Raw genomic sequence first — 13381 nt, forward strand, 5'->3', positions numbered from 1 at the left:
GCTCAGTATACGTTCAGAGCTAAGAGTGTGACGAGAGCTCATATTATTCCTGCTGCCACTCTCCTGCATGCACGCTGCACAAACATCTGTTATGACCTGGCATGTATTTCCTTCTTCTCTGGTAAAAGCTTCAGTTTTTCTTGAGAATCAGCCTCCGTCCACGCTCATTCATTCATTCAACAAATATTTTTTCGTGCCTTACTATGCGACAGATACAGTTCTAACTGCTGAGGAGACAGCAGTGAACAAAACTGACAAAATTAAAATATCTGCTCTCACAGAGGAATTCAGCCCCTGTGTTTCAGGCAGAGATGACTCTACCCCTTATTCACGAGGTCCATGGCCTAGGCCCAGCCAATCAGAGGAGCACATCTCCACGGCTGTGGTGACTGGATCAAGGAAAAGCATATGACCAATCCTAAGCTTTCTGCCAGAATGATCAGAAGAGAAGTGCTCTCTTTTCTCTTTTTCTTGAACTAGACGATTTCTAAGCCTAGAGCTTTAAGAGGTCACCATGAAGAGACACCTGTGTACGTAAGACCTAACAAACGGGCAGAGAGAGCCAGGAAACAGAGAGAAAGTGAACACGCCCTAATGACACTGCTGGAATCCCTGAAACGAGTCATGCCTGAAACATGAGGCGCCAGGACTTCCAGGGTATTGAAGCCAATAGATTTTCAGCAACTAAAAGAGCTGTAGTTAATATAATGCACAGAGTATTTTTTATGAAGCCTAACTAAAATTAGGTAAGCCAGGGTCACTTTAATTTCATGGCTAACTAACAAAGCTTTCCTCAAACCCTGAGGCGCAAAGATCCCAGCCCTGAGATGTAACCCCGTAACTCAGGTGACATCCTAATACAAACCCATGCTGGAGCCCGGAGTTAAACCTGCCCTCCCCCCTTCTCTTTTCTGAGACCTCTAGCCTCCTGTCAAAGAAAGTTTGTCAGTAATGACAGGAAACTCCTCTCTTCAATAACCTGCTGCTCTCCCTCTGCTCCCTTGGCATGTTTAACAAAATTGGAAATTGACAAACGGGCCGGGGAAGCTCAATGCCTGACCAATTCTTAAATGAGACTTCACATTTTCTTTATTTTTTTAATTTTTCTGCTATACAACTTTATTTCCACTGAGGAGTTAACAGCAAAACTTCTGCCCTGAGGAATTTGCCTTTTGAACTAGACCTCAAAGTATTAAGGAAATGAAGTAAACTCAGATTTTTTTTTTTTCTTTTAGGAAGGAGAGGCAAGATAAAGCTGGTTTCCTGAAATTACTCATGAAAGTAAACTCTCAATGTGACAAAAATGATAAGAACTTCTCTATGAACAAAGGAGGCAAAGGTTATTAGGAGGCAGCTTGGGTCCCTGGGTCAGAGAGATCACAGGATTAGAACCTTAGAAGTTTTTAAACCAGGAGGACAACCTCCCCAGGCTCTAAGATAAAGAGGTGATTTCACCCACTAGGTCTGACCCACCTAAGGGGTTTCCCATGCCCCATTCAGCTAAACTGCCTGAGGGCTCACTCTGCCCAACATCCCAAGTGGATCTGAGGAAAGTCAAAAAAAAAATGCACCAAACACTTTTCTTCAAGAAACTCAGACAGGGCAGAGACAAAAGGATACATTATTAACAAAACTCCCAATGTCTAAAGTACGCACAGGGTCTTACGAGAAGATATTAAGGATGAGGACAGAGGTTTAAGGAAGACTCCCACAAAAGGAACAGCTGAGCTGGGTCTTGAAGGATAGGGCTAGGGTTAGGGTCCACCAGTGGACAAGGAAGAGAAAGGCACTCCAGGTGGGAAATTAACCTGGTATTCCAACATCACACCCAGCAGATGTAGTCACCTTGGGATATTATATGCTTATCCCGAGGATATTTTCTTTGCTCAATGTCTAAGCTGTTTTCATCATTTCGTCTTCTTCTAAAGGACGTCTTCTGAAGACAACTGTATTTTTTAAATATAGCTCTAGAGTTTTATGGCCACGTTTGATTAACATAGTCAGTGATCAAGCTGGTTTAGGTGAGGAAAAGTAGGTAAGCTAAAGTAACAACACAGATTTTCTTGAAAAACTGATAAGCTGGCCTCAAGTCAATTCCAAAAGAGAAAAAAAAAAAACATTAGACAATGGCAGTGTCCTTGAAATAGGGTAATTACTCTACTATGTCACAGGCTGAGACCTACTCGGAAGGGACTCCCATGTTGAATCTCGAAGGTTCAACAAGAATTTTCCAAGACATATAAGGGTATACATTCTGGCATGTTTGTTTCTTTAAAGGCTCTTTGTAGTCACAGCTCCTAAGAGTTGAAAATGGGCTTGAAAGCAAACCTTATCCCAATTATTGGTCCATACTCTACTTCACTAGCTGCCATTGGATTTTCACGTAAAAAATGGCTGGAATGATACTCTATTGAAATAAAAATACCGTTTTCCTTGTAAAATATGTTACATCCTATACCAATGCATGATAGTAATAGGTGTTATTAAAAACCACGCTGGGCTTCCCTGGTGGCGCAGTGGTTGAGAGTCCGCCTGCCGATGCAGGGGACACGGGTTCGTGCCCCGGTCTGGGAAGATCCCACATGCCGCAGATGGCCGCTGAGCCTGCACATCCGGAGCCTGTGCTCCGCAACGGGAGAGGCCCCAACAGTGAGAGGCCCGTGTACCGCAAAAGAAGGAAAAAAAAAAAAAAAAAACCACGCTGGATAATGGTTTCATTATCTCTTATATAACTACCAATGAATAAAGCAATTTGAGTAACAACAGTTAAAGTGAATAACTGGTATAACAAAATATAGTGACAATGAGAAATTTCTATAAGTTATTTGATTAGTTCGCCTCTATTTAGAGGAAAACATATTGTTTACATGTTTGCCAGCTTTATTCTTATGTTTCCATGCTGAGTCTATTTTGCAATGTAATAAAAGACTTTAAATGCTAAGGAATTCTTCTCAACACTTAAAATGTATTCGTCAAAGGACACATGTATTTGCTTTGATTTTGCAAAATTAATATACTTATTCAAATATGGATTTACAAAGAAAATCTACTCCCTGCCCCTAAACCGGCTTCTAAGAATTGCCTCTAAGTTCCTAATTTTCCTGTGTGAACTTAACGTTGGTCACATTGTTTTCAGCTGTCTTTAATAAAAGGATATTTCTGGTCACTCAACTGCCTCTACTTAGCTTAGTGTTTATTTTATTATGTTTTAATTTTAGTTCTCTGTTGAGATGTAACATGCAGTGTTATATAAAGGAGAAGAAGACTTGGACATACTTATTGAGCTTAATTTTAGAATTTAGGGACATTAACATCTATTTGTCCATGGTTTAAATTTACTTATTTAGAAACTCAGAATTTGCGGAGGGGTATGTGCCCTAACAAATATAGAATCTACCTAGATCTATTTGCCACTTACAGTCCTATATTATGTTTAATTCAAAATGTCATTGCAATTGCTTTTGTCTTATTATATTACTATGAGGCTAAGAATTCAATCCCACACCACATTGTATGCAGACTAGCATCCATCATGACACAGAGAAAGGGGCATACAATGAAATTAAGTTGGTTTTCTTATTAAGGCCTCAAATTAATCAGCATTAGATCCAGGGAGAATTCTGAATTGGGAGTTCTATTCTAGACAAACCCCGCAATGCCTAAGATGCTGTTTATGCAGACTCACCACCAATGCCTCCTTTGTTCAAATTTAACAGTTCACAGGCTCTAACATGCAATCCTACATGGCAAAATGTGACAGAGTTTTAGTTTTCTGTTATAGTCAACTAAAATGTTTTCACATTATGATATTAGTAGAGTCATGCAATTAATACATGCATGCAGTTAAGTTCAATTACTTCTTCTATCTTATTTTAAAGATCCACCTTTCTAGTACATTAGTGAAAAACAGTAAAAAAGCCAAAACATGTTATTATAGTAAATCATAAGTTTAACATCAAAACAATTATCTAGTATATATATTTGTTAAAGTTTTAATAGTCAACTAGTATGCTGCACTGAAACATGTGAAAGTATATCTGACCTGGAAGTACTTCTGACATGGGTCACTGGACGTCAGCAATGGTGCAGGAAATAGGTTATAATCTGAAATCTGAAAAGAGGGATCATTTGAGAAATTAAAACCCCAAATAACAAAGCATGAAAGGAAAAAAGCATAGCATTGAAAATTCTTCTAAAAGCTGTTAAAAATGTTAAGCAAATCTTGGCAGACAGTGTCCAAATTTGGTTTACTTATAGTTGGCCAAACCACTTTTGACTGAAATTTGAATTCCTGCTTAACCACATTTCCCACAAACATTTCTTGAGATTTTTTTCCATACCAAGTTTAAGTTATCTATCTATCGATCTCAAGTTTCCAATGCCTTTTCTCATTAAGAACACACAATTCAGAAGCCAGTAAAGAAAAAAACTGGTAAATTTCACCACATAAAAATTTAAACCTTCTGTTAAGAAAAAAACAGAGGCTATAAACACAACGAAGACAAAAAACAAACTGAAAAAAAAATTCATTACAAATGAACTCATTTACAAAACAGAATTAGACTCACCGACATGGAAAACAAACTTATGGTTACCAAAGGGGGAAGGTAGGAGGAAGGATAAATTAGGAGTTTGGGATTAACAGATTCACACTACTATATATAAAACAGGTAACCAACAGGGACCTACTGTATAGCAGAGGAAACTATATTCAATATCTTGAAATAACCTATAATGGAATAGAATCTGAAAGAGAATATATATATATATATATATAAAACTGAATCAATTTTCTGTACACCTGAAACTCAACGTTGTAAATCAACTATACTTCAATTAAAAAAAGAAAAGTTCACACCATAGATGACATAAAAAGGTAAATTCCCTTTATATAGAATGAGCTCTTTGAAATTAAGAAAAATATAAACAAGCCTCTAGGAAAATGAGCAAAGGACAGAAACAAGTCCTAACAACTAACCTCACTCAAAACTGAAGAAAATGCAACTTTAAATAACAATGACTCACTAGTTTTCCTGTAGCTAACTGCAAAGATTAATAAGCTTGATAACACATAATCTAAGGCATGGACACTGGAAATAGGAATTTCCAAATCTTGCTGGTGGGAGTAAAAACTGGTAACACTCTTTGGAGAGCCATTTAGAAATATATGAGCAAATTTAAAACGCATGGACCCTACTGCTCAGCAATTCCTTTCCTAAGAATTTATTTTACAAATAAAATTACATAGACTCTACTGTTCTAAAAGCAAAAGATCAGTAACAACCTAGCTGTGCATCAGTGGATAAGTGCTTCATTAAACTACGATGCAGCCATACAATAGAGTACTGTGCTGCCATTACAAAAAAATGAATCGAATCTACATGACCTGATACAAAAGGGGCCTTAAGACACATCACAAAGGTAAATAATATGCATGATCGAATTTGAGTAAAATTTTTAAAAGCATATACATATATATATGTGTGTATGCATATACACACACACACACACTTGCATTTACATAGAAAATGTCTTAAAGGAATAATAAAGAACTAGATACACTGGTCAACTGCCAGTTTACCACATTAGATACATAACAAGGAAAACTGAAAACAGACTTTGTTTTCAATGAGTTGCTATCAGGAATGTCACTTAGAATAACAAACCGCTGTATTAATTCAAATGTGGACACTGCATGATTCCATTTATATAAAGTACAAAAACAGGAAAAACCTATCTATTATGTCAAGATAGTTTGCCCTGGAGGGCAGGAAAGGGGAAGAAGCAAGAAAGTAGCTTCTGGGATGTTGTGATGGTAATATACTTCTTGATCTGGATGTGAAAATTCATCAAGATGTAGCCTTTTGTGTACATTTCTGTATGCTTACTATACTTCCATGAAATGTTAAAAAAAAAAGTTAAATGTTAGTGGTTTTCTAAAGCATTATTCAAGTTGAGAAACTTTATATTTGCAAAGACTAAATTCTAATTTAACCTTTCCAAACTAGTAACCTTTAATGGGCATTACTTCCAACTTATGATTTAGATAATGACCTGACAACCTTGTCTACTGGCCCACCATACATTTTTTAATTATATTTTCACATATTGTGGGTAAGGCTCATTACTTTGGTATAATTAAAAGGGTGGGCTTAATTTAAACCGTCCTGAAACAGCAAGAGATGTTTCCTCTATGTACCTTTGCTTCTGCTCTATATCTTTCTCAACTCCTTAAAAGTATTTCACAATTCAATTTTCCTTTCTTTCAGTTTTTGTCTTCAGTATACCTTCAGTTATAAGCATAGCAGATATGAGGTGATAGCTATCAAGAAAATGAATACCAATAAAGTAGAAAGAAAGCTAAGAAAAGGCTTTACAGGAGTATTTTGAAAAGGCTTGAACAAAAATTAGCATATCTTAGTTTGTATTATACTTAAAATAAAATATTCATTTTTTTCCCCAACACAAAACAAACTCTGATTTCTGTAAAGTTAAGAATTGGACATTCTGCTAATCACTTCATTTTTAAAAAGGCCCTGTGCTAGTATTATCATCTGACCAATATTTAATCCATACGTGCCATGAATTATGCTAGAAGCACGAAGCACTTCAGTGAACAAAAACACATTCTTCCCTCTTTTGGAATTTATAGACTAGTTGGGGAGACGGATATTAATCAGATAATTAATCAAATCAGTGTGTAAGTATATATGTTCTAGAGGAAAAGAATTCAGTTCTATGAGAAAATGTAATGAAGGAACAGGTGATATAGAGAGCCTGGAGAGTCAGGAAACATTCCCCTGAGAAAGTTAAATTTATGTTGCAATTTGCAGACTAAACAGGATTTAGCAGGATAAGGTTATTAAACACCTAAACGCTACGCAAGGCACTCCCTAGCCCTGGAGATGAAGCACAAAATGCAGAACTATTTTTCCCTAGGTGCTTATATCCTTGATGAATAAATGTAATGTAGTAAAACAGTTTCCGAGGACTTTGCAGCATGCATTAATTCTACATAAATAATAACCTGAGAAAGTATAAAAGCACTCAAGTATGGTTTTAAGAATATTCGATAGCAGGTAGCCACTAAGAGCAACATGGAGCTACTAACACTTGGAAGGTGAGTTTTTAATTTTATTTAAGTATGCAGTTGACCCTTAAACAACGCAGGTTTGAATTGAGCTGATCCACTTACACCCATTTATTTTTCAATAAGGAATACTGTTGTAGTCCTACATGATCTGTGGTTGGTTGAATCCTGGGATGTGGAGGGAATGCTTAATCCCTGAGCAATCCCAGTATTGCTCAAGGGACCACTGTCATTAATTTAAATATAAATTTATAAACTGATGCTTGACTCTTTGGGGGAAACATTTTAAATAAGTTTGGAACTTCTTGGGTAAGTAGTTCCAACTCTAAACTTGATGATCAAGTATTTCCAGTGAAAATTCTACATCTGAGTTGAGTGTTAAAACATGCTGATCTTGGAGCCTTTGCACGAAAATAAATGTAAAATATCTCAATAATTTTAAAACATTGATTACATGTTGAAATGATAACATTTTGAATATAATGAGTTAAATAAGATGCATTGTTAAAATTAATTTCACCCATTTTTTAAAACGTGGGTACTAGAAAATTTCAACTTACATATGTGGCTTGAATTATATTTCTATTGGAGAAGTACTGACCTAGGGAATGTAGGTGGATTCTGAAACTTTACCCTACTCAAAATACTGTCTTCTTTTCCCAGAAAAAGCGAAGCAAATGCTCCCTCGGCTGTAAGCTAGAGGAGGTATACCAGCTTTCAGAGGAAGTGCCTTTGTTTCCATAAAAATCACATACTGAGTTGCCAAGACACCCAAGACCCAGGGTAGGCCACCACAAGCTCCACGTTAAGAATATAACTGTGGGAATTCCCTGGTGGTCCAGTGGCTAGGACTCTGCGCTTTCACTCCCGGGGCCTGGGTTCAATCCCTGGTCAGGAAACTAAGATCCCACAAGCCTAGGGGCGTGGCCAAAAAAAAAGAGATATAATCATGATTTCAAAACAAACAATGAAATTAAATGAATCAATCTAGCAACAGGTTTCCCTTCCAGCAGTGTTTTTATGTGTCGCATTTAGGAAAATCCATAATGCTTATGCATCTTGTGACAATGCCATTGGAGCTCAATAAACGTCCGACATGACCATAGAGGAGCAGCCTAAGCAGAAAGCACTAGTAAACAAATAAAGAAGTGAACAAGTAAACTGAATGCCCACTTGTATTTTGGTTCAGTATAAGATGCTATGTACTTTTCTTCCCCATTGGACGTAAATATAAAAATTCAAAATTATATACATATATATTAGTTCAATGTTTTATATGATAACGCTCCAATCCTCAATGCCTTTATTTTTGTCAATATGATATGCCCAGACCAAGAATGCTAGAGTATACAATCTCACTATAATCAGGCCTTCATGTGCTCCATTTGCCTCAGTAACTGACTGGTCTTTTTATTTGTGATATTGTGTTTGTAATTTAGAATAAAAAGAATTTTCCCCTTATTTTTATTGTGTATTTTACCTTTTTTCAATATGTAATTATACACTGTACCCAACAGGCTTCAAACAGGAAATAGATGACACATTCAAATTGCGTATTTTGAGGAGGGTCTAATTAAAGGACTATTTTTTTTTTAAAAAGTGGGCAGAATAGGAAAACGACAAGAGAGAATGCAGACCCCGGGACCAGTAAAAGCAAGTTACCACTCCTGGTCTGCAGGAAGAGAGAGCAGTGTGCAGGGTGAGCACTGCCCACCACCACCATGGAGGTTCACAGCCAGCTTTCAGCAACCTTGTGCAAAACTGGTGTCTTCTCCTTCTCTCACTGCCTGATCCTTTGGCTATAAGGATGAGAAATTACTCCTTAGTAAGCTAAAGTTGTGTGTAACTCCTTTTTTCCAAAAATAAATGAAAACTCACAAGTGTTCATCCATTCAGATCCAGCTCAAGTACTGCATCCTTGATAAAATGTTCTCTGAATACCTACTTGTTTAATCACTATTATCCCACCACTAAACTTTCTACATACTTCTATTATTATGCTTAACATTAAATTTTTATTTTTAATTTTTTTTCCCAACAGAGGTAAATACCTTGAAAGGAGGACTGCCTTACTTATTTTTATAAATTGAGGTATAATTGACATAAAATTATATTTTCAGGTGTAGAACATAATGATTTGATATTTTTATATACTGCAAAATGGTCACCACACTAAGTCCAGTTAACATCCATCACCATACACAGTTACAAAACTTTTTTTTATCTTGTGATGATAACTTCCTATGTACTTTTAAAGGATGCCAGAGAAACAAAAGATATAAAATAAAAATAAGACAAAGAATTTCACTTTACCTCTCTTCCCCAAATACAGTTAAAAAAAATATCTGACAAATTCCTCTCAATTTACTTCGCTCTCTGTCCTGTGCACCGCCTCTTTAGACCCTTAGTACTTCACCTGGTTCCATAATTCCTATCATGGCCTCAGTTTAATCCCTCCTGACACCTCCCCCCAGATCCATCCCAGCTCCACAACGCCAGACAAACACTGCTCTGTTCACAATCACTCCCAATCCAAATGCCTCCAGAATAAAGTTCTCTCAGCCACTGAGAACCTAATACCCACCTGATTCTAGAACTTATTTTTAGAGAGCCCTCTTTTCTCACTGGTTTTTAACCTGGGAAAACTATCTGGGGAAATGAGCCACGTTAAGTGTGTCCTAACATATTTCTGAGTTTATGGACCCTCCCCAGCTCATCTACCTTAGCCTGGTGTTGGGCCCACAGTAGGACTAAATAGTTATTTTTAGACACTTTGTGATCTTCACAATTCTGAGGCTGCTTGTCCTCTTCCCAGCTTAAGAATATTGGGTGGGGCTTCCCTGGTGGCGCAGTGGCTAAGAATCTGCCTGCCAATGCAGGGGACACGGGTTCGAGCCCTGGTCCGGGAAGATCCCACATGCCGCGGAGCAACTAAGCCCATGCGCCACAACTACTGAGCCTGCGCTCTAGAGCCCGCGAGCCACAGCTACTGAAGCCTGTGCTCTAGAGCCTGTGCTCTGCAACAAGAGAAGCCACCGCAATGAGAAGCCCGTGCACCGCAACAAAGAGTAGCCTCCCCCCGTTCGCCGCAACAAGAGAAAGACTGCACACAGCAACGAAGACCCAGCATAACCAAAAACTAAATAAATACATAAGCCTGTGTTCAGACCATCATTTAAAAAAAAAAAAAAAAAGAACAAGTACGTAAAATTGTATCTCACTCTGCAGGTGGGTTCTAAAGTCAGAAAATGAGGCAAAACTTGACAACACTCAAACTTACTTTGAAAAATCCTTTAAATTGCCTTAGCACAATACACAGTTTCCATTAAACGAAGTGTGTGCAATTTTATGATGCATACACAATAAAGAGTATTTCATAAGTATATGTATATGCAAATTTTTATCTCAGCATTTTGTTTTTCCATGGAGAAGAGAGGTGTGACATATAATATTGCACACTATGGGAATAAACTTGATTTTTTTTTAAATTTGACATTTAATTACTAGTACAATTTCTTGTCATCTGCATATCTGGGTGCTGCATATCTGCTGTTAAGAATCACTGTTCTGGAAGAGCCTAAATTTACCACTTCTAGAACTTAAAATAGAGGGGAAAAATTGCAGCAATAAAGGTACAGGGACTAATCCTATCGCTAATGTCTATATCTGAAGCAAAAACACTTAAAGAGGTTGATTTGTGATTTTAGCTTTTTATCTTACTTGAGTCAATGTTCTCAAAGCCAGATTTCAAAACCAACTCCAAGAACAAAGAAAAATAAACACAGGAAAAACCATGTTTCCGGAACTATATCCCAGGGGAAAACATCAACAACTAGAAAAGACATATTTTCAAGACAAAACAATAAATGTAGGATTTTCCATTTACAAATTACCTTTATAACTCTTTTTTTTTTTTTGCGGTACGCGGGTCTCTCACTGTTGTGGCCTCTCCCGCTGCGGTGCACAGGCTCCGGATGCGCAGGCTCAGCGGCTATGGCTCACGGGCCCAGCCGCTCCGCGCGGCATATGGGATCCTCCCGGACCGGGGCACGAACCCATGTCCCCTGCATCAGCAGGTGGACTCTCAACCACTGCGTCACCAGGGAAGCCCCCCTTTATAACCCTTAACAAGAAAATTTTTATGCTCCCCCCCACAAACATACTTGATCCCCATTTTTCATATTTCAAAGGTATAACATCTGCAGTTTAGAAATAACAGCAATGTTTAATGCTTCTAAGAAGTGCCAACTTAGGACTTCCCTGGTGGCGCAGTGGTTAAGAATCCTCCTGCCAATGCAGGGGACACGGGTTCGAGCCCTCGTCTGGGAAGATCCCACATGCCGCGGAGCAACTAAGCCCGTGCGCCACAACTACTGAGCCTACGTTCTAGAGCCCATGAGCCACAACTACTGAGCCCATGTGCCTACAGCCTGTGCTCTGCAACAAGAGAAGCCACCGCAATGAGAAGCCTGCGCACCACAATGAAGAGTAGCCCCCATGCACCGCAACTAGAGAAAGCCTGCGTGCAGCAACAAAGACCCACCACAGCCAAAAATAAATAAATTAATAAATAAATTGAAAAAAGAAGTGCCAACTTAAAATCTGCTGCTGGATGGCTGTGGAGGATGAACTGCGTTAACGGCCTCAATCAACAACTTCTCTGTATCCTCGCTGTCTGCGCTGTCGCTTTGCAGTCCCTTCTCACTGACTGGCCTTGCTATGTCACTTGCTTTGGTCAGTTGAAGGTTAGCAAGTGGGATGGCACAGAAGCTGGCAAAGCATAGCCCATTTCCAGCCCCCTGAGAAAGATATGATCTGTACCACCGCCACGAGAACACACCCAGGCTGGCCTGTTGAAAGGATATTGGAGACTTGGGTAGCATAGCTGAGTCCTCTTGTCCAAGGCCACTGAGATCAGCCTAAGCCAGCCGACCATCAGACATGTGAGAGAGCCCTGCAGAGATCTGCACCTATACCGGCAGCTGACTGAAAGCACATGAGTGAACCTAGCAAAGGCTGTAAAAATGACTCATCCATTCTGTAGGAACTAATGGCTACCGTTTAAGCCACTAAATTTTGGGGTGGTTCATTGCGTAGCACTACTGTGGCAACAGACAAATGATAACACTAACTATACCCACAACAACCAAAATGAGACAATAGAAGAGCCATTGGGATCAAACCTGAATTGATCCAGGGGAGGTATGATGCTATGTGAGGACCCTGCTTCAGGGAATCAAGTTTTTTCTTGGAGATTTATGCCCTCCCTCAGTTACATGGCACTGTCTTGATCAATATAGGCTGCATCTTTGGTTTCTACAGTTGTTCACTCACAATACACAACCATTTACATGCTGCACATCAGAATACTCCATGACAGCAAATTTTAGGAATTTGTCATAAGGACATATAAGCACCATTATTTCTACCAGGAACAAGTTAAATGTCCATCAATAGAAGACTGATTTAATTTATACGATGGAATACTATGCATCATTTATTTAAAAGTGAGGATATTTCTATAGTTATATAGAAAGATCTCTACTAAATATTGAATGAAAAACTAACAATAAAACAGTATGATGAGTATACTGGCATTTCATACCCAGTGCTGGCACCTTTTCTGTATGTTTGAAAATTAAAATAAAAACTTGGAACAAAGGCAGCATGTATAGTGTCAGCGGTACGCGGGCCTCTCACTGTTGTGTCCTCTCCCGCTGTGGAGCACAGGCTCCGGATGCGCAGGCTCAGCGGCCATGGCTCACGGGCCCAGCCGCTCCGCGGCACGTGGGATCCTCCCGGACCGGGACACGAACCCGTGTCCCCTGCATCGGCAGGCGGACTCTCAACCACTGCGCCACCAGGGAAGCCCCATAAATTTTTAAAACTATTTTTATGGTAAAATAAAACACAGATTGAGAAAATCACACAAAACAAATAGTTTATTAATTATTATAAACAAACCACTCTTATAACTACCACCCAGATCAAGAAACAGACTTTTCCAGCCAACTCAAAATGCCCTCCATGAATTTCTTCCTTTCCTCTAAAAGTAAACAAACTATCTTGAACTTATCATATTCACTTCTTTGTGTTTCTTTATGATATCATTACCCAAGGTTACAACTCTGGTCAACACAGTGAATTCTTATCCATTTTTTTAAAAATGTGACATGTATTTTAAGTTATGTTTACTCTACCTCCCCCATTATCCTTCTCTTTATCTTACAATTTATTCCTTAGAGAATCTGGACCACTTGAACTATGGAGTTTCCACAGTATGAATTCTGC

The 13381-nt window shown here is 38.6% G+C and overlaps 1 protein-coding gene across 1 annotated transcript in view; it reads right to left on the reverse strand.

The window, feature by feature from the left end:
- APBB2 (amyloid beta precursor protein binding family B member 2) overlaps window positions 1-13381 on the reverse strand; it is a 345736-nt gene that overhangs the window by 193515 nt on the left and 138840 nt on the right. The window contains exon 6 of the mRNA XM_082838844.1: window positions 4043-4111. Coding sequence (XP_082694970.1) covers window positions 4043-4061 — 19 coding nt within the window. The 5' untranslated portion in view covers window positions 4062-4111. The remainder of the gene's footprint in view (window positions 1-4042; window positions 4112-13381) is intronic.

The sequence above is a fragment of the Leucopleurus acutus genome (assembly GCF_964270905.1).
Source record: "Leucopleurus acutus genome assembly, chromosome: 4".
Taxonomy (NCBI): Eukaryota; Metazoa; Chordata; class Mammalia; order Artiodactyla; family Delphinidae; genus Leucopleurus; species Leucopleurus acutus.